This window comes from Xiphias gladius, chromosome 8 (assembly GCF_016859285.1).
Source record: "Xiphias gladius isolate SHS-SW01 ecotype Sanya breed wild chromosome 8, ASM1685928v1, whole genome shotgun sequence".
Taxonomy (NCBI): Eukaryota; Metazoa; Chordata; class Actinopteri; order Istiophoriformes; family Xiphiidae; genus Xiphias; species Xiphias gladius.
This window is the reverse complement of record NC_053407.1, coordinates 21,111,715-21,132,573: the sequence shown is the minus strand read 5'-3', so window position 1 is coordinate 21,132,573 and position 20,859 is coordinate 21,111,715. Positions and strand designations below refer to the sequence as shown.

At 40.7% G+C, this 20,859-nt stretch overlaps 2 protein-coding genes across 3 annotated transcripts in view; one reads left to right on the top strand and one right to left on the bottom strand.

Annotated features, from left to right (window-relative positions):
- Positions 1 to 16,898, top strand: part of LOC120792740 (cyclin-dependent kinase 17-like) — a 32,829-nt gene extending 15,931 nt beyond the window's left edge. Inside the window, exons 3-17 of the mRNA XM_040132047.1 lie at positions 2,239 to 2,403; positions 2,983 to 3,116; positions 7,436 to 7,561; positions 9,582 to 9,638; positions 9,848 to 9,962; positions 11,115 to 11,209; positions 11,403 to 11,465; positions 12,405 to 12,528; positions 12,828 to 12,948; positions 13,529 to 13,626; positions 13,788 to 13,893; positions 14,495 to 14,537; positions 14,738 to 14,828; positions 15,000 to 15,077; positions 15,372 to 16,898. Of these exons, the coding sequence (XP_039987981.1) occupies positions 2,239 to 2,403; positions 2,983 to 3,116; positions 7,436 to 7,561; positions 9,582 to 9,638; positions 9,848 to 9,962; positions 11,115 to 11,209; positions 11,403 to 11,465; positions 12,405 to 12,528; positions 12,828 to 12,948; positions 13,529 to 13,626; positions 13,788 to 13,893; positions 14,495 to 14,537; positions 14,738 to 14,828; positions 15,000 to 15,077; positions 15,372 to 15,409 (1,454 nt within the window). The 3' untranslated portion in view covers positions 15,410 to 16,898. The remainder of the gene's footprint in view (positions 1 to 2,238; positions 2,404 to 2,982; positions 3,117 to 7,435; positions 7,562 to 9,581; positions 9,639 to 9,847; positions 9,963 to 11,114; positions 11,210 to 11,402; positions 11,466 to 12,404; positions 12,529 to 12,827; positions 12,949 to 13,528; positions 13,627 to 13,787; positions 13,894 to 14,494; positions 14,538 to 14,737; positions 14,829 to 14,999; positions 15,078 to 15,371) is intronic.
- Positions 16,787 to 20,859, bottom strand: part of LOC120792741 (ETS domain-containing protein Elk-3-like) — a 12,173-nt gene continuing 8,100 nt past the window's right edge. For both annotated transcript variants that reach the window (XM_040132050.1, XM_040132048.1), the window contains exons 4-5: positions 18,539 to 18,661; positions 16,787 to 17,574 (exon numbers count right to left, since the gene is read on the bottom strand). In XM_040132050.1, coding sequence (XP_039987984.1) covers positions 17,476 to 17,574; positions 18,539 to 18,661 — 222 coding nt within the window. In that variant the 3' untranslated portion in view covers positions 16,787 to 17,475. The remainder of the gene's footprint in view (positions 17,575 to 18,538; positions 18,662 to 20,859) is intronic.

The window sequence follows — 20,859 nt, the reverse complement described above, 5'->3', positions numbered from 1 at the left end:
ATTTTCTGGTTTCTTAGTATTTTATGATAATAACCTGAATATCTTTGGGTTTTGGACTGCTGGTCATACACCTTGGGCCTTTGGAAATTGTGATGGGCTTTTTTTTACCATTTTCTGACATTTAATTGACTGAACGATCATTCGATTAATCAAGAAAATAGTCGATAGATTAGCGATAATGAAAGTAATAGTTAGTTGCAGACCCATTCATTTTATATTGCACTTATCCAATATCTGACAAAATCAAAGTACTTAATGACATTAAGGTACAAATCATCAAAAAAATCACATATTGCCCCTCAATCAGTCCTGCCTATTGGTTAACAACATCGCTCACAATGGCCTCCACGGTATAAAGTGTTAAACTGCCCACCCCTTACTTGTTCCCATCGCTATTTCAGACATACGAGATGAGTTGAGCCTTGTTCCAGTCTCTTCTCACTAACCCTAACAACTCCATCTCTGCATGTTTGGGTGGAGGGTTCATCATGTTGAGCACTGTTCCAGACCAGAAAGTGGCAAATACGAGTGGACTGTAACTGTCTGTGTCAAATAGTATTTTGATCATGCACATAAAGTCATAAAAATGTGTTTTCTCTGACCCTGTTTTTGTCAGAGAGACAAATTGATGTATATGCTCCATAACCATCTTTCTTCTCCGTGATGGAATTATTTGCTCTATAGCTGTTGCCTTCTGTCCCGTCATAATCCTCACTGCCCTTGTTGCACATGTCCTACAGTATCCCTCTGTCGGAGCTCTAACGATCCTGCTAAACTGCTTCTTTGGCGCTCAGTTTTCTCCCCACTGTCACAGTCGGTGTTTTAGTAGGTGCTGCTCTATATATAATAAATCCCTCACCTCTGTCAGGCAGCCTTCTCAAGCCGAATGACACAACTTGGACTACAAGGCATTTTGTTTACATACTATCACTTCTCTACTTTTGATATTGGCTATTTACAGTACAGGGGTTAAACTGTTTCAGAGAACGGACCACATTGTGGTCAGCTCTTTTTACATTTAGGTAACCCTAGTTTCAGTGTAGGAAAGTGATATTCAGGAAAAATCAAATCATATTGGTTTTGGTAAAGTTTTTTTTTAATAGCCACATGGGGTTTGGTTTTATTATGTTTTCGGATGTGTTAAAAATATGACAATATCAGTTCTCATATTATAGTAAGAACCCTAAACTGTTACTTTGCAGTACCAAATCTGTTGTATAAGCTATTGTATAACAATTCACCTGTTTTCTTCATCAGTTGTTTAGTTTTATCATCTCAGTGTCTCTGTCTTTCTTTTCTCCTGAATGTTTTCAATTTCTGTCCTTTGTTCTCAGTCATGCTGTTTTCCTCTCTTCATGTCCAGTCTCACTCTGCTTGGCAGTTTTTGTGTCTGCTCTAAACTGTGATAAAGAAAATTCAAATTCAGTGTTTTTAGATAAAATTCATTTATAAAAACACGTTTTATGTGGCATAGTAATGGTTTACCATGCAATTGACTATCTTACTAAGTCACAGCAGTTAACATATTACATATAAAATCTGTGCATCAGTAGATTAAGACTTAAAACCACTTATGTAACGACAGTGATTATTTCATGCAGTCTGGTGTTATGCTATGGAACCATTCGTGTATAGCTACAGAATCAGAAGCTCAGTTAGCCAGGAATTATTCCTCAAATCATCACTACCTTCTAATCCTAATAAAAAATTTAATGTACTCTCAGCCAACTTGGTGCTTACTCGAGCCTTGTTTTTTGTGAATGGTTGGAAAATGGAAATAGTAATCTAGATTTTTTTTTTAAATTATCATACTTTAAAAAAAGTAACACAAGCATATTGTAATTATGATGTAGAGAATATTAGGATAAACAGTAAAGTCATACAATCATGTTTGCTGTTTAGGTTAAGCATTTTAGCAGAAAGTCTACCATTAATAACGACATTTATATTTGAGTTTAAAAAGTCATATATTTGTGTGTTTGTGTGTGTGTCAGAGGCAGGATGTGTATATGTGGACACTCCAATGCATAATTTTTGCATATAGAACTTATATTAGTATCCAAGCTAATTCTGACCTGATTAAGTAGTTCAGGTATTGGCCATGATGTGACTGATCTACATTAAATATAGTTTCTTTGTCAGTGTCATTATAAAATTCAGTGTTTCCACAATAACTTTCCTTTTTTTTTTTTTTTTTTGATCATAATTTTTAAATAAATAATGTGTCTCCTTCTGCAGAGCCCATAGTGAGGAACGGTCGTCCTCCGTCGGCCCACAGTGTCCACTCTTTCCTTCACCAGTACACAGGCTCCTTTAAAAAGCCGCCACTGCGACGACCTCAGAGCGTCATCGGTGGAGGCCTGGGGTCTCTCATGGTCATGCCTCGCAATGGCAGTCGCCTTGGTGAGAAACACACACTTATAAACACAGAGGCATATCACAAATCGCATTTGATATTTCTCTTGTCCTGTGACTTCAAACTGAGGTTTAGTGCATGAGATTTTTTTTTTTTTGTGTCAATAAATAGAATCCTTGTAGAAGTTGCTACAGCAGCTAGATTTTATTCCAGATTTAAATTTTGATGTGAAGGTACTAGAGCTGGAGTTTAATAGCTCAAATAAATTTCTACATGTATAATATCCTCAAAACAATTAAATCCTTACACATTTCTACTGAGTCAGCTGAGCCTACACGCACACACACACACACGCACACATTGATATATTATGCGTGAAAACGTGGTGAAACAAATCATTCACACACTAGAGGGATTTGTATGTTTCAGACACACACATAGATATCAGTTCAGTCATTCCAGTTCTTATACCCAGTCACACAATACACTATTTGTTAAAAAATAAGCCTTAAAATAATGACTTTGGACGCTCTAAAGCAAACTAGTAGCTTGGATTCTCAGCTCAGATACTGTATTTAAATTCTCAACGCAAACTCTCTCTATTTTTCTTTCTTTCTCCGTTCCAGATATCGTCCATGAGAACCTAAAGATGGGGTCGGATGGGGAGAGTGACCAGGCGTCAGGGACTTCCTCTGATGAGGTGCAGTCGCCGACGGGTGTTTGTCTGAGGAACAGAGGCAACAGACGCATCTCTGCAGAGGTGAGATTTGATTCTCTGTTTTCAGATTTTCCTTGTCCTTGCATAAACTTTCTCCTTTTTAAAATCGAGGATACGTTGTGGGATGTGAGTCATGGGTTACTATTAACAACTTGTGACTTTTGAATATGAATATGTTACTGTTACGAAATCGTGACACATTTATTCATCTGGGGTCGTACCTGGCTTAGCGGTTCAGCCTCCACTTTGCCATTGAAGGTATGTTTTGATTAATTCGCTGAAAAGCAAAGGAGTCTCAGCGTTTGACAATGGGCTTTTTTTCTGCAAGAAATGGTATTTAATGTGTGCATTACAGCTCCACTCTGTAACTCAGCGTAGGTGTATTCTCATACTGTGTCACGAACACTCAGAAGTCCTCAGCTGCCCACACACACACACACACACACACAGACACACATATGCACACAGTGACTCCACAGACTGTACTTCCAACAGACTTTTGAAATCTGTTCTATAAAGGTTTCACATTCGCCGCCACCTCCACCCACTAAACCCCCTCACAAATTTTTTTCTCTCTTACACACACACACACCCACACACACATATATCTTTGTGAGGACACTCATTGCCATAATGCATTCCTTAGCCCGTATCCCAGCCTCAAACCTCATAACTAAATGCCCCAAGTCTTAGACCTCAAACAGCCCTTTAAAGGTGTGAGGACCGGCCAGATTGGCTCACTTTGCCTAAATGTACTCACTCCATAAGGTCTATTACTCAAACTGTTCTTCACAAAGATAGAAGTACAAGTACACACACACACACACACACATACACACACACAACCCCCCCCACTGCGTCAGTCATGGTTATGGAACAATTCCTCTGGTGGTTACATAATTCATTGTGATTATTATTTTTTTTTTGTTGTTGTTGTCTAAAAGGGATTTCATTTCACCACAAGCATTTTTTTTTTTAAATTTGAAGGGCATTTTATTTTGATTTTATTATATACAGTGCAGCGTAATTTTTCCAAAATAATAAAGTTTAAACTTTTGAGAACAAAAGAAAGCTATTGTAGAGATAAAGTCGTCGTGGCTTGCACCATGTCACGCGGAGGTTGATATAGGGGAGCAAATGGAACAGCAGACGTGCACTCACTCGGAGAACCCTATCAAGAGTGAGCACTTTAATCCAGCTGCCACGTAGGGACACATGAAAGACAGCATGAAGCAAGAGGAGAAATGACTCTGCTGTATCTTAAAGTAGAGGATAAAGTGTGCTAAGTGGGGTTTTACATGTATTTTGCAGATCTCTGACACCAACTTGCATAATATTCTTTTGTGGGTTCCAATGGTAATTAAAGAAAATCTGATGGGAAAAATTACATCAGTGTTTTATGCTTCTTTCATTTGTTTAGTGTTCAACATAATCAAGACCTAAATCTTAATATAAAAATACATCTAAATGTGTTCTTTATTTTACTGTAATAACAAAACAGGCAAAACTTTATTATTGTAACATAAGTTGTTATATGATATTTGAATTGCAGGATTTAAAATATCCTAAATATCCGCGTTTAATTCTGTCTTTCAAAACAACAAAGCCAAGACTCGGTCCTTTAAATCCATTTTAATTGCTCCTAATGGGATTTTAGGGATGTACAACTGACTTTCCAGTTTCATAGAGAAAGTGGGATAGTGAAGGTTTACCCCTACACATTTTTATTTACATTTTTATTCAGTTCAACATCAACGTTTATAATCATTTATCATTCTGACAGTTTTGGTTCCAAATTCATGTATCCTTTCCATCCTTAAGTCTACTGCACATCCTACAATCTCATTAGCAGCTGTTTAGAAGGATTGAAGGTAACAGGTTTTTGCTTTAAAAGTCACATGACCAGTTTAAAATGCTGCAAAGTTTTTCTTGTTTCAATAAAATAACCAAAGCAATTTAATATAAAAATCAGCAACATTTAACAAAAAGGTCAGATAAGTGCAGTTGATGTTGACATCTTGCCAGTGAACCACATGTTGCCTAGCACCTGCTGGGAGATCATGGGAGGAAAGGTCTTGTGATTCCTCTGACAGTGTTTAATGGTTGCTTTGATTGCAGGACCTCTGTGGATTTACGAGCAGATACCAGTAGCTGCACAGACAGCACCAAAAACAACCCCTTAAACGTGCAGTTAAGCAGCTTACACCATTTGGGGTTACCCGCACACATCACCTCTCACTGCGTATCAAGAGCATTTGCAAGCAGTGCACCTCACACTTCCTGTAACTGTTTCACAACCAGAAAATGTTGGACAGAAGCTCCTAAACACACACACGCACATAGTTGTGCTCAGATTCTTTCTTGCAGCCCCACGAACACTCTGTGTATTGTTTGTGCTGGTATGAGCAGCATAATTGACCGCAGGCTTGTTGTTGATAAAGTGATCCAACAGCGAAATCGCTGTGTGGTCCCATTCTTTGTCTTTGTGCTGCTTTGACACTTAGAGGAGGAACAGTAGAAGAAGAGTAGGAGTGAGGAAGTCCCTCCGTCTGTGGTCAGGTAGAGGATTGTCCCTCTCTTGCTGCAGAGGAAGCAGTGCTGTTTTGGGATTACATCACAAGGATTACTGTAATACGGTCCAGATGGGCCCCTGTTGTAACAGATTAGGCCGGGTTGATTGGACAACTAGAGGAGGTTGGGGAGTTGCAAAGGTCAGATGACGAATGGTATCACTTGCTCTGAGGACAAGCCACCAATCCTAGCCCTGCGCACAGGCACCACAGAGCAGCAGAACTGGATGTAATGTTCAAAAACATAGAAACAGATGCACATTATAGCAGCCTGTGATTAAACTGAGCATCTGTTATTTATATTACTGCAATTTTTTTCATTGTCAATTTATCTGCCATCAATCATTTGCAATCATTTGCTGCGTTTTTTTGGTCAGTTCTCCACAAAATTCAAGAAAAATATCATTTAAAAATGCAAACAAAACAGCAAATCTTCACAGCAGAGAAATCTATCTAAATACGGTCTACATCAATGCCTCAAACCGTTTTAGTGCTACAACAATTAGTTGATAAATGGATTAGGTGACTGACAGAAAACAAACTTCCTACAATTTTGATTATTAATTGTTGAAGTCATTTAACGAGTGATATTATCGCATATTTGCTACATCTAGCTCCTCAAATGTGAGGACTCGCTGCTGTTCTCTTATTTTTGTAAAATAAACATTTCTGGGCTGTGGGCTATTAGTTGGAAAAAAACAAGCAGTTTGAAGACACCCCCTTGGTCTCTAGTTACTTCTGATGGGCTTTTTTTTTTTTTTTTGCCATTTTCTGATGTTTTTTTTATAATAAATAAATGAAAAAATATAGACAGGTTAATCAGAAATGAAAATAAATGTCTGTTTCAACCCTAATTATTTTACATGAGCAATAAAACTTGCCTTTTATTAAATTTAACAACAACCGCTCACAGTATGTCTCACTGAATTTTCTATAGTTGGAATTAAAGCATTAAATTCTGTGACACTGACCACATGTCTAAATGTGTCAGCTGTAGGCAACCATGAAGCTGATTAACTGTCATTGTTAACCCTTCCAGGAGTCGGTCGCTTTCAGTTACAAATTTATCCAGGAGCTTGTCGTTGATATGTGGAAAGTTTTAAAGTTGCATATTGTTGTATTTCAATTAGGAGGGAGGAGTGGAGCAGTAGGGTGTTACTAAGTGTCCAGTGTTACCTCAGAGGAGGTGGAAGTAGATTTAAAGCAGCGAGAGAGAGAGAGAGAGAGGCTGGATTAACAGTAATCTAACAAATAGAGGACTTGCATGATGGGAAGAATCCAGACGTTGTATTGGGAGTGTTTGTTTTTTATATAACAAGTCATTAGGATCATGCTTTAGTACTTTTTTGCTCTGGGATAGACTTTACCACGAACTCTTAAGGGCTACACAGGCAGCCTTTATTATGTACACAAGTCTGCTACACAAAACTGTATAGATGCATGCTGCTACACGTGTATTTGTACACACACATACACACAGTGCCTCTCTGTTGACCACTGAGGCCTAAAGCTGGCTGGCTAATTCTGGTTCTTACAGATTCTAGTTGTTTACTCTGGGTTTCTGCCATTTTGTTGTCAATCATTGGTATTTATTCAGTATTTACACTGTTTGCTGAGGGTTTACTCCTGTTTTTTTGCGGTTTTACACCATGTTTACACTGTTTTTAAATTGGGTCTTTGTTGATTTTTTTCTCCATTTGTGTGTGTGTGTGTGTGTGTGTGTGTGTGTGTGTGTGTGTGTGTGTGTGTGTGTGTGTGTGTGTGTGTGTGTGTGTGTGCGCGTGTGCACAGGACCTGAACAAACGTCTGTCCCTGCCGGCCGACATCCGGATACCCGACGGTTACCTGGAGAAACTGCAGCTGAGCAGCCCGCCTTTCGACCAACCGCTGAGCCGACGCTCCCGCAGAGCATCACTGGTGAGAGAGAGAGAAGGGGATGTAGAGGGGTAGAAAGAAAGATAAAATTGTTGCAGGGCATGAAAAAAGAGAGAAGGTGATGATAAGACATAGAGAAAAAACTTAGAAATCGGTAGAAAGAGGTGTCCTGGGGACTGAGTGGTTAAGACACATACTATATAACGGCATTGTTCTGGCTGAATTACAGCCAGAGACCCCGCATGTCATTTCCCTCGGTCTTCCCCCTTGTTTCATGTCTCTGTCTATACTGTAGACTGTCAGTACTTTGGAAGCCAAATATTTTTAGGTTTTTAAAGTGTTCGTCGGGGAAAACCAGCAATTTGACGATATCATCTGGGGCTTTAGGAAAATGCGATGTGCATTTTTCACAATTTACCAACGTTTTAGAGGCTAAACAACAGAGAAAATAATATGCAGATTAATCAAATGAAAATGCCTTTATTCCTATGAGAGTATTACGTATTTGATGGATTTAAAATATTTTGTGTGACGATAGCTCAGAGTGCTTCAGAGTGGTTAAAACTCAAACTGTGCCTTGTTTTTGTTTTTCAAAAAAATGATTTTATGTAGTTTTAAACAATGTAAATAACATCCTGTGACACAGTTTCTGTAATTCCGTTTCCTGATATTGACCTATATTGACGTAACATAGTATTTTCTAGAAAAAATCAACCGAGAGAGTGTTTATGTCTGTTTTTCGCTAATCCAGCGAAGTAAATACCTGAAGGATCCAAGGTACTTCATCACAGAGCTACCTCAGTATAAACTGCATGGCAAAGTGTCTGACAGTAGACAAATGTGCATCGTCTAATGACACACATCATCATATTGCCCCAGCCCTCATCTTACCAAGCATTATGCAGCTGAAACTGGGTCCTCTAGGTAACAAATACCTACAGCTGTCAGATAAATGCAGTGAAGGAAAAAGTGTTAGTACCTCCAAACTGTACTTATATAAATGTACAGTACTTCCTGCCCATGTCAGAGTGAGGAATACTGATTTGAGAATCGACAGTGTAGGAGAATCAGACAGGATTAGAAAGAAATAGAAAAAGAGCGGCCGTCAGGGAGAGGCTGCATAATATAAAGATAGCTGTGAGACTTGTGTTTTATGTAAAGGCAGCAAGAAAGCAGGAGACAGTGAGAGAGATAGAGCTCATGCCGTGCCCATCGTCTTGCCTAATCTCATCCTCTCGGCGTACATGTTGAAAGCAGAAAAAGTATGAAGAATGAGCCTCACCCATTCCTCTGCATTTGCATACATGCTCCCCAACAGAGTTGCACTGAGTAGCACTGAATGGCCTTGCTCCACGGTATGTGTTCGACACCCAGACCTCTCAGCTCATCTGGCGCTGGTCTTCATTCTTTAGTTAAAAGTGTGGTGACACTGAATTTACTTTTTAATGCTTCTAGTTTCTGGAAAAGCTTTCCTAAGGAGTCAAGATGACTTTAGACTCTCACTATGGAGTCAATTAGTGCTAATTATTTTCTCAATTAACTGAGTAACCGTTTCATCCATAAAATGCCAGGAAATATTGAAAGGGGCCTGTTATAATTTCCCACAGTGGAAGATGATGTATTTAGATAGCTTATTTTATTTGATTCAAAGTTAAAACCCAGAGGATGTCAGTTTAATATCATACATTACAAAGAAAAGCATCAAATCCTTACATTACAGAAGCAAAAACAAGTTAATGTTTGGCATTTTTGCTTAAAAATGACTAAAACTAATATCAAACTAGCACACTGAGTTTTCAGATGCTTTTTTAAACATGCTTTATACATAAAGTTTACCTTCACTCGTTTTGCCCATAAACAAACACTTTGTAAAAGCCAAAAGCCAACGGTCCTTTTGTCACAAGAGATTAGCTGTGATGGTGGTTGGGGGTGTTGACCTCCTTACATCTCCCCTCTTTTGCTGCGAGGCCATCATAAGGATTTGTCGTGGTGTCTGTAAGCTTGTCAGTGCTAATAAAGATGCTGCTTTCATTAATGCGGTTTGTCCTTTTCCCTCCTCTAGTCAGAGATTGGGTTCGGGAAGCTGGAGACCTACATCAAACTGGACAAACTGGGGGAGGTACGTGAGAGTTTGTGTTGACTGTCAGCCTTGACTTGTTTTCAGTTTTCTACCAGTTGCTAATATTCTCATACTCACTGACATAACATGCACAGACACAGTGATAGAGTTCACTTTTGACCCCTGACGGCCAGAACGTGCTGCATCAGTCCATCAGCCCAGCTTCTGAAAACTGTCCTCACCTCTGTCTTTCCCCTCCTGTCCTCCAGGGCACGTACGCTACAGTCTTCAAGGGGAGGAGTAAGCTGACAGACAACCTTGTGGCGCTGAAGGAGATCAGACTGGAGCACGAGGAGGGGGCACCATGCACAGCGATCCGAGAAGGTATGAAGGTTGACCACAATCCCACACAAGTCCAACAGTTGACCCCACTTAGATTTAATGATGGAGGATTATAGCCTTTTGTTATTAGCAGCTATCTTGCCCCATCCACCACAGGAAATCTTTTGGGCAGTTGATAAAATGTTGGCACATTTGCCGCTGTAAGTACGACATTTGAACTCTGGTGCACATATAAAAAATATAATAGCTATTTCCATGGGACTTTGCATTGTGACATCACATCCTGTTTTAGGGGAATTTGGGGCGGTTTTGTTGAAAGCCTTTTGAATGTGACATTATAAGGATTCCTTGTGTGCTTGTGTTGTGGTTTTCTTTGAAAACTGTATTTTATGTTTTTGTCTTTGGGACTTGATTGACTCGTACATTAGTTGAAGCTTTCTTTGTAAGTCTGAGACGTGTGTGTATGATGTAAGGTTTTATAAATACACATCGCTTGGCTTGATCAGTGTAAACCCAGCGATATCAGAGTCTGAAATCCTTCTGTTGTAGCTCAGTTTATGTGTTTGCAATAAGTAATAAAAGAGACATAATACTTAAAGGAATATAAAAGGGTTTTGCTGGTGAGATTGAAAACCCCAAGAGAGTTTATAAGGAGATCTCTCGATAAAAGAGAAATATAAATAAAAACATCTAAAGTTGATCAATTCAGAAAAAAAAAGAGACACATTAACGCAACATGCAAAAGAAAACAGAAAAGAACAGGAATACTTAATATGTCATAGGTTATTTAAGTCAAGCAGTAATAATAAGCATACTCAGGATAAATTAGGCACCATGATACAAAATTAAAATAGTAAATGCAATGTTGAAAAAAATCCCCTCTGGCTTTCAAAGATTTTACAAAGTACAATACTGGATCGATTTACAGTCAGTCAAACCGTAACAAGACAGTGACTCTAACCTCAGAGAGCTGAAGAAAGGAGAATTGGGATTAAAGGCCTCTGTGGATTCAGGTTCCTGTTGTTTTAAATGAAATCGGTTAAAGACCATTTCATTTGAAACATTTATTCTCAAACCATTACAAAATTAAAGTCATCAATTCTATGATAAGGAACTGAACAAAGTAAACTTCATGGTTTATGGCTGTAATCACATCCTCGCTGTTCCAACTGTCACCTTTTTCTTTTCCTTTAGTGTCGTTACTGAAGGACCTGAAACACGCCAACATTGTGACGCTGCACGATATCGTCCACACAGACAAGTCGCTCACACTGGTCTTCGAGTACCTGGTGAGACCAACAAAACCTCTGCCCTCATTTTTTGAATGACTCACATGTTATGTTGCTGAAATAAATATATTTTACATCATTGTTATTCATGACCCTCTGCAGATTAGAGTTTACTTACCAACTGTTGAAGTTTCTGCGCCTGTAGCCTCTCTGCTCTTCTAAGGCCCATCCCCTCTCTGTCTCTCTCGTCTAGGACAAAGACCTGAAGCAGTACATGGACGACTGTGGGAACATCCTGAGCATGCAGAATGTCAAGGTGAGCCTCCTCAGGCGGCCTGCTGTCCCTGCCAACTTCAGGGGCGTCCAAGACTTTGTGGCTGCTGGTGTCAACACTAGACACACTGTTAGTGTGCCCCCTGGTGGTGGAGTGTAGACAGTGAGGGGAAAAGTGACATTTGTTTTCTTAACCTTTTCCACAAAGGTCCATTCTGTTTTGCATGTGTTGAAATTTATCTCCATTTGCTTTTTTGAATAAGACTGAAATAGTTAAATGACATGTTATTATATAAAAAACAAATGAGGGTCTGACGGCAATGTGACCTAACACATTTGCTCCTGATACACAAGAGGTGTCCACAAACAATTGGAATGAATTCCCAAAAAAAGTCAAGGCACACTGTTTCAGCAAGGTTAAAAAGTTAAAAACGCTTTTATTATAGTGGATACATGATTTGAAAACAAGAGCAATGCATGTTGACTGCGGACTGGACTTCTTCAGGGACAAGCAATTGTGTACACACACAAGGGGATTAGGTGACAGCAACCGTCACACGAGTTTTCACAGCAACATCTGGCTCCCTCTTTACGCCTGCACTCAATTCTCAATAAACACTATCAAACAAATAATAGTAAAGAAAACAGGCATACAAGTACATTCTGTTGAAACCATATACCACCAATAACGGTAAATACTTATCTATTATTGTAGTATTAATAAGACTCAGGTTGTTTGGAAGGACCATATGAACGTGTTACAACAAGCATTTCATTTAAACATAGTCTCCATTATTTATTAGAATAATCTAATATTCCAGAGGGGTTTGATAAATGGCACGCTTAAGTAATCCAGAAACAGCACTCATAATGTCTGGTTTTTTGTTTTTTTGTTTTTTTTTCAATTCATCACCACTGTTTGAAACTGTTTGAGTTCACCAACAAGATCATAATGACCCATCGAAAACATCTCTTTCCCCAGATTTTTCTGTTCCAGATCTTGCGAGGCTTGGCGTACTGTCACAGACGGAAAGTTCTTCACAGAGATCTGAAGCCCCAAAATCTGCTCATCAACGACAGAGGAGAACTCAAACTGGCGGACTTTGGTAAAAACAAAAAAACAAAACAAAACAAAAACAGTACTGTAATTAGTGCAGGGTGTGTTTTACAGTGGTTTGGTAACAGATTTTTCCACGTATGAATGATCTTCCATTTAGATAAGAGTGACAACTGCTTTACATTTCTGAAGCTGCACTTGCCTACATTTTATTAATACTGCATGACACATTTGAGCCATGCTTTAAATAGATGAATATGTAATATTTTGTAATGAAACCCTTAATTTCAATTTGTACTAAATGCGTCCATTGGATCTGTTTTTATTTCTCATATTTCTGGTCCACAGGCCTGGCGAGGGCCAAGTCTGTGCCCACTAAAACATACTCTAACGAGGTGGTAACACTTTGGTATCGGCCCCCCGACGTGCTGCTCGGCTCCTCTGAGTACTCCACTCAGATAGACATGTGGTGAGTGGGCCTCACTCGACAGGGGTGATTACAACTGTTAGAAAACACTAATCAGACTCCCGGCTACTCTCTCTTTATGCCCATATGACTACAGACACCGAGGGTACAGAGGCAAATATAATCCCCCACTACAAAGAATTCCTGTCACGAATTTCTAAATGTATTAAATAATTTTCAGTCCCTTGCTGCTTCAGTGATTTGTAAAACGAGCATAGATTTTTGGAGCTTCATTCATTTAGCGTATGCTCTCTGAGCAGACAGGTGTCCTAAGCTACAGTAAGGAGACTTTGATGTGGCACATGCTGCTGAGGAACACACCCAAGCTGTTATGGAATTTGAATGGTTTCCCCAAGCTTCAAAGTGCCCCTACTGCTTTCCCAGATCAATTCCCACCTATTCCTTTTATATTTCATTCATCAGACGGATTGAAACCAGCCAGTTAATGTACAATTTAGGGAGTTTGATCCTAAAAGTTAGTGGTAGTGTTACTACAGGAGACCTTTTGAGTTAGATTGGTGTTAAAGCTTCAATCTGACATCTCTTGATGACCTAATTCCTCCTGTCTGTGCCTTCCTCTCAGGGGTGTGGGCTGTATATTCTATGAGATGGCTGCCGGCAGGCCCCTGTTCCCAGGCTCCACAGTGGAGGACGAGCTGCACCTCATCTTCAGGCTGTTAGGTCAGTGCTGCCCCCTGCTGACAGGGAAGCAGTCAAACTTTAAATATGAGCCTTTAATCACATTAACCCTGGCATGTAGCCCCTGTAGCAGAATGAAAAGCCCCTTCAGCTGCCGCGGTAAAGCCTGACTCTAACAGGGTCGACTGAATGTCCCTCCACAGGCACTCCAACAGAAGACAGCTGGCCTGGAATATCCTCTATTGATGAGTTCAAGTCCCACAAGTTCCCCAAATACAAGGCCCAGCCGCTCATTAACCATGCACCCAGGTAATGCTGGAACTTTCGTACTCTTTTTGTCATTTAATTTTCTGTATATGGATTGTCTCTTTACATCTGATATGTTACTACGGCTTATACCATGTTGCAGCTGGTTGTGTCAAATACATGTGTGTGACACACACACACACACACACACACACACACACACACACACACACACACACACACACACACACACACACACACACACGACAGACAGACAGACAGACAGACAGACAGACAGACAGACATATATGATATGTAGACTGTTATACACCCTTAAAGTTACTTAAGACTCCCCTTCACTTCTCTTTTTAGCACTCTAATTATTGGAGATGGAAATGAACAAATGTTTCTGATCAGACCCAGGTATAAGAGAAGAGCTGCTACTGTGTACAGAGCTTTTTAGATTTTAGTGACTTAGACATTAGTATTATTGGTTCGTTTAGTTAGCAATGTGTGCTCTTTGTCACTTCCTGTAAGGAAATCCTGTGGAATAGTTGACTGTTTCCTTCCGTACACTCGCCAGCATCTGTGAGTCACCCCACCTCTACTGACCTCTGCCCGCTCCTGCTCTCTCTCCCTTCCCTCCCTCCCTCCCTCCCTGCAGGTTGGACACCGATGGCATTGACCTGCTGATGTCATTCCTAAAAGTGAGTCTCTCGGTATCTGTCAGGCATTAATGCAATGTTAAAAGCAGTGTGACATATTTTGCAGCTATGCTAGGGCTGTATTTTTGGAAGGAAGTGCATCAAGGCATGCCAAGTCATGTGGATGCAATCACACACGGCTAACCCTGTTTTTGTGTTTTTCTGTAATGACTATATGTTTGTTTTACTGCCCTAAATTTCAGTACGAGTCAAAAAAGAGGATCTCCGCTGATGAAGCAATGAGACAGCCATACTTCAGGAGCCTTGGGCCACGTGTGCACACACTGCCAGAGAGTGAGTAATGAAATGGCAACGCGGTAATGCAGACTTGGCAGGCTCCGATAGGTACAACTTGAAGGATATTGCAGTGTACAGTGAGGATCAGTTACAGCTCTGTAACAAAGACACTATTGTCCTGGCAAGATGTGATTTCTGTTGCACTAACTGACTCTTTATGGTTGTCAGACATATCCATATTCACACTGAAGGAGGTGCAGCTGCAGAGAGATCCCGGCTACCGGAACTCATCGTACCCCGAGTCAGGTGAGGAATAAGTCAAGAATCAATACTTGGATCGCTTGTTTTCACTGTGAACCAGAAGTTTTCAGTGTGTGTGTGTGTGTGTGTGTGTGTGGGGGGGGGGCATGAGGCAAAGACACTGTATGGGGTGAAAAGGACAGGTGCTGGTGTTCTAAAAACAGCAGGAAGTTAGTTTTTGTACTTTGGCCCACTCATCAACACGGTCAGCAGTGGCTGGGACACACAGCTCAAGGAGGCAAAAGCGTCTGACTATAAAAACGGGGTCATTTATGCTGTTTCCTTTTTTCTCCCCTTCAGGCAACGGAAAGAGCAGAAGACAAAGCATGCTGTTTTAGACTCTCTGGACTGTATTTTTTTTTTTTTATTTGGGAAGGAACTCCTAGCTGTACAGTCTCGCCAATGGATCAGTAACCTGAGATGGATGTTGGCATGGAGCATCATCATCATCATCATCATCACTCCCCCCAAACTACTTGGGAAACTCGTCCACAGTGCGACCCCCCCCTCCCCCCAGGTTTTGCCTGAACCTGGCCCAAAAGAGACATTTATATACTGTACATCTATATTTATTGAGAAGAGAATTTGCTGCTAAATCCAACTACTGTCTAGAATTCTAACTGGCTCAGTCACTTTAATGAGAACATGCAATGTATATAGATTTTTAATTTTTTTTTTTTTTTTGAAGTGGTATTTTTAGTGATGTTTTTTGTCATCATTTCCATTTTCATACATAAGAGCTCCTCAGTGTGAGTGGGTGTGTGAGGCACACCAGCTGAGAGGGGATGTTTCTGTAGCAGTGCAAAAGGGTTTGATTTTGTCTCTGTTGCCACGGTGCCGTTCTCAGCTGCACAGATCATTTGTGACCATTGACTCTCAAGGTTTTTGAGGCCAGCTTTGATATAATAACTGATAATTTTATCCTGACTGGAGGCTAATACGAGAGCAGTGCTGCCGAGCTCTGTGCAAAAAAAATATATATATTTTTGTCAGATACTGGCATATCATTCCAGGATGCTGTGGTCTCTGTGGTGACCAATGGACACATGAAGGAGGGAAAAAAAGGCAACATAGAATTATTAACAAGGGCATTACAGGACTAGATATGCTTCCTAAATTCTTCGGAAATCATAAATATTTAGTAAGCGAATAACCTCCTTGTCCTTGAGCTTTCCCGCTTCACTCTGACACATTTTCTCCTCCAGTCTGTTACAGAGAGGCGGAGCAAAGTGAATTCCCAGTGTTGGAATCGGCCATGCTGCCTCTACAAATGTGTTCTCCTTTCTGCCATTCCCATCTCCATCAACTGTAAAATATGTCTTTTTTTTATTTTTATGAATTGCCTCCACCATTGTGTTGCATGCCTGCTCTGTTGTATGAGGAAGCACACAGCTACTGAACTCCTAATTCAGGGAGCACTAGCTATAGTCCTGCCCCTCGTGAATAAGATACTGAGTCACAGTCTATTTAACAGTGTTACAAGAGATGTTTTGTATGACTTTCTTTAACTTTATTTGTGGATAATTGTTATTGGTGTGGGATTTCATTGCAGATGTCCTCCCATATTTGAGCTTTTTTTTTCCAGAGTAAAGAAAATTAAATCTAAAGTTTAAACAGAATTCACATTAACTGGTTTTTTGTTTTTGTTTTTTTGTTTTTTCTCTTTTCCTCCTGATGTACATACACTTGACATTTTGTTTTGGCTACTGTAAAACTTGAAGGCACAAGCATTCAATGCTTTGTTTATTGAAAATGACAAGACATTCTTCACAATACAAAAAAATACAGAATACATACTGTATACCAAGTCCAGTATAAAAAAAAAAAGAACATTACAAGCGTTACAAAGGTTTTTCATTGATTTGAAATCTCGTCTTCATTAAAAGATTTTGAAATAAAGAGAAAAATAGGACAACAAGGCACAGCCGGTACTATCTGAGAAGCATAGTGCATACATTACATACATACAAGTGAAACAACCAGTTTCACATTGTGATGAACATTTAAGGGAAAAAAAATATATTTTTTTTACAAGATTAAAACAACCAAGCTCTGCGCAGAATGAGTGGCTGGCTAGCCTTTTACAGCTAGTTACGCGTCACTACTGTCCATCATGGACAGGGTCATGTGGAAATGTGCTGTATTTTATAACAAAGAGCCAGATGCCTCACAGACATCGTGGCATATGGCTTTTACCAAGTGCTTTCAACCACTGGAATCTGAAGCAGCTCAAGTGCAAAAAAAGTGAGGTCACATACTGTCTCGTAGGACTTTTCTGAAGCAAATTTTGACAAGACGGAGAAGAAATCGCTGCTGCTGCTGCTGCTGCTGATGATGATACTGACTTTGAGAAACTTTCAACAAGGGAGGGATGAAGATGGGAGGTTTTTTCACGGACCCTGGATCAGGATTTGTGGGTGGTGGGGGACAGGAGCAGGGAGGAGGGTGTTCCTTCCAGGTTTGGCAGAGGAACAGGCATGTGTCCGTTGATTAGGCTGGGGAACTGTGGAGGAAGAGAAAGGGGCCGAGTGTTAAGAGGAGGGGACAGAGGCTCTATGAAAGCTGCTTTCCGGTGAGGAACTGCAGCATTGTCACTGCTCTGGTTTCCTGTTTTTTTTTGTTTTTTTTTTCTTTTTAAATTCATTGTGCCTCTTCCTTTTCATCTGTCCCTTGCACCTCCACAACAGTAGAAGTCAACACTATTTGTGCACAAAGAATCCGGTATTTTTGTGTGTGTGCGTGCGTGCGTGTGCGTGCATGCGCGCCTGTGGTGGTGGCGGGGGGTGGGGGGTGTATGTATGTGTGTTTCACAAAAGAGGAGCAGCTCTCAAACCCGTCCACCCTGTTCAAACTGGCTCCCCTGGGCTCAAACAGGAAGTATTCACAGGATTTCCTCTCCCTCTCACAAGCGCTGAAACAGGACACCTCTGCTGGACCTGCTCACTAAGCCTCGACTAGTTTCACCACTGTTAGTGTCTGCTATTTTGCAGAACTCAAAAACATCTTGTTTTTAGGTTTTACATATGCTTTCTGTCACGTAAATACCTACTTAAAAAACGCCCATTCTGCTTTAAACTGGCACTTCTGCCACAAAAGGGCAATGGTACTGATTATTTCATATAGAATATACGAAAAACAATTCCATATAAAATGTAGGCTATAAAAACTGGAGCCAATCAATTTATTACTTCTAATAAAAGATTAACCCGTTTTGTGTGTTGGAAATTGACTCATCTAAATCTCTTCCAAAATCTTCCTGCCATAATCTTTACTCACCTGATTTAACAACTGCTCGGAAGAACGGGGATTTTGCCACAGCACTAATTTCACCTGTGCCGTCTCACAACTTCCTCCTCGGCTTTACTACCAGTAAACAATAATCCTTTCAGCGCGCCTTCTGTTCTCATCTCCTGCTATTTTTGTTCCCTCTCTCTTTCTCTGCACGTCCACATGTGTGTGTTTCTTACCTGGAAAAGGGAGCTGTGGCCCTGAAGCCGGGCGGGGCTGAGTGGGGCGACGGGGCTCAGGCTGCTCCAGAAGTGGATGCCTGACAAGAGCGGACTGTGAGCCAGCAACAAACCAGAGGGAGTCTGCGAGGGGGAAATGCAGAGGAAGAGTGTGAGGGAGGCTTCGCGTAAATAAGAGAAACCAGTGAAGACAACATTTTTTTTTTTAAAGACAAACAGAGACCCGCTGGTTGGAGAGCATTTCTCTGAGGGCTTTGGTAATGCGAAACATGCTGAAATAGTAAATGGACGTGTATTGGCGTCTGGAAAAACAAACTGACGGAGCAGGAAGGAAGTCTGTGGTTTCTCCCCCAGAATACAGGGGTGATGTGGGGAGGAGAGGAGGTGGACGGTGGGGGTTGTTGATTTGGAGAGGGGGGGGGGGGGGGTTTCTCAAGCGCTTGGAACACCAACTAGAGAGAAAACATATGAAATCAATTTCTCCCTCTCTGCCCTGGTCTTCTATCCCCCTCCCCCCTACTTTCCCCTGTGTCACCTCAGAGAAGTGAGCCAGTGTTGTGGAGGGACCAGCCCTGCTCCCATTATTAATGGAATTATCGGAGCATATGGCATCACTTAGGGCCTCTTCCCTGCTCTCATAGGTTGGACTTGGAGAAGATTTCTGTAAATCGCTTGTTTTCCCCTGATCCCGCTTTTTGTGCCCCGATAAACAGAGAGCGTGAGTGCAGCATTAATGCCTCTCTCGACGCGCGGACAAACCTCTGATGCGGCAGAGTCGGTTTTCTCTGTAGCAACGCCAATGTCAACACATTATTAACTGAAAGAGATTAATAAATACCATTTGATGCCTTTGGCACAGCCTTTGGGGTTACGGCAAAGAACAAAACAACCCAAAAGATCACAGCTGAGTTGGGTTGAATTTGGCCCTAAATTTGTGGCAGAAAATACCTGAAGGCAAACATATATATATATATGAAAATACTTAAACCTGAATCCATGTTGTAGCAGTCATGTGGTTTAAGACTGGAAAACCAAAAGAGGAAAAAAAGCAACGACGGAATTTACTGATCTTTACATGAGCAAATTTAAGTTTTACAAGCACTTTAATGTCTCTCTTTGCTTTGAGTATAGACATACAGTATTTCTACAAGGCCTGTTGTTTGCAGCACATAAACATTCTGGCAGTAATTTCCTATTTCACAATGACTCATTAAATTAGTTTAAATTTGCATTCGTTCGAAACTACGTAAAAATGCCTTCACGACTTTCAAGTGCCTCTGGACGTTTTACCCTTATATCCTGCCACTTTACCTTGTCCATACCTTTCCCTCTCCCTTTCTCTAAGAAATTTCGGCTCAGTCGGACTCCTTAAATATAGCGGTAGTGTTTCCACCAACTCATGCCAGACTGTGTCGGATGTCTGCCGCTGCTCTCCCGAGTACTTCGGGGACACTGACATCATACTCTGGACAGATCCCATCATCTCCCCGTTGCCAGCCAGGCCACCGCACAGAGGGGACGGAAACAGATAGCATCACAGAACTATTATCTTTCTTTCTGAGATTTGATTATTATTGGGCTAACCATAGTTCAGCTGTGGCTGGCGGGGGAGACATGATCTCTAGTTTTGTCTTAAATAATTGAGAGCAGAAATAATAGAACTTGTAAAAACGTGTCATAGGGTAGCAATGGGGCGCGTGAACAAGTCAGGTGTGAGAGCAATCTCGGCTGTGTGCAGGGCGTATCACACCACCAGTAATTAATAGTATTAATTTGATCCCAACATGCACAACCAGTCAAAGGTTTAGCACCTACATTTCTCCAGTTGTGACTGAAATTTACATAGTGTAATGTCTCAGTGTTTTTTTTTAAATTAAAGAATAGAACAAATAAATAATGAAGATAAAAACAAAGGAACCGTGGAATCTAATCTGAATTTCGGACTCATCCAGCAGCCGAACACACGGGTGTCGTTCTTTCTACAACGGAAACGAAACATTGTTGCAGAAGTTCCAACGAATGTGTTGCGCTTGTAGTTTGCTTTGCTTTCAGCCTCTGTCCGGTTCGTCCCAAGCCAGCTCCATAGGGTTTAGGTCTGCAGACTGTGCTGGTCTTCCATCATTCTGAAGCCACCATCCAGTCTGCCTTCCTTTTTTTTTTTTTTTTTTACTTTTTCTCACCATTCTGATAGCAACGCACAGCACTACATTCTGCATTGCTGTATTGTCTTAATGATGCATCAGAGGGTGTAGTAACACAGTTTGTTTCCAACGCTGCCTTTGTAGAAACATAGGGTTTGGAAGTAATGAACAGAAGTTGTG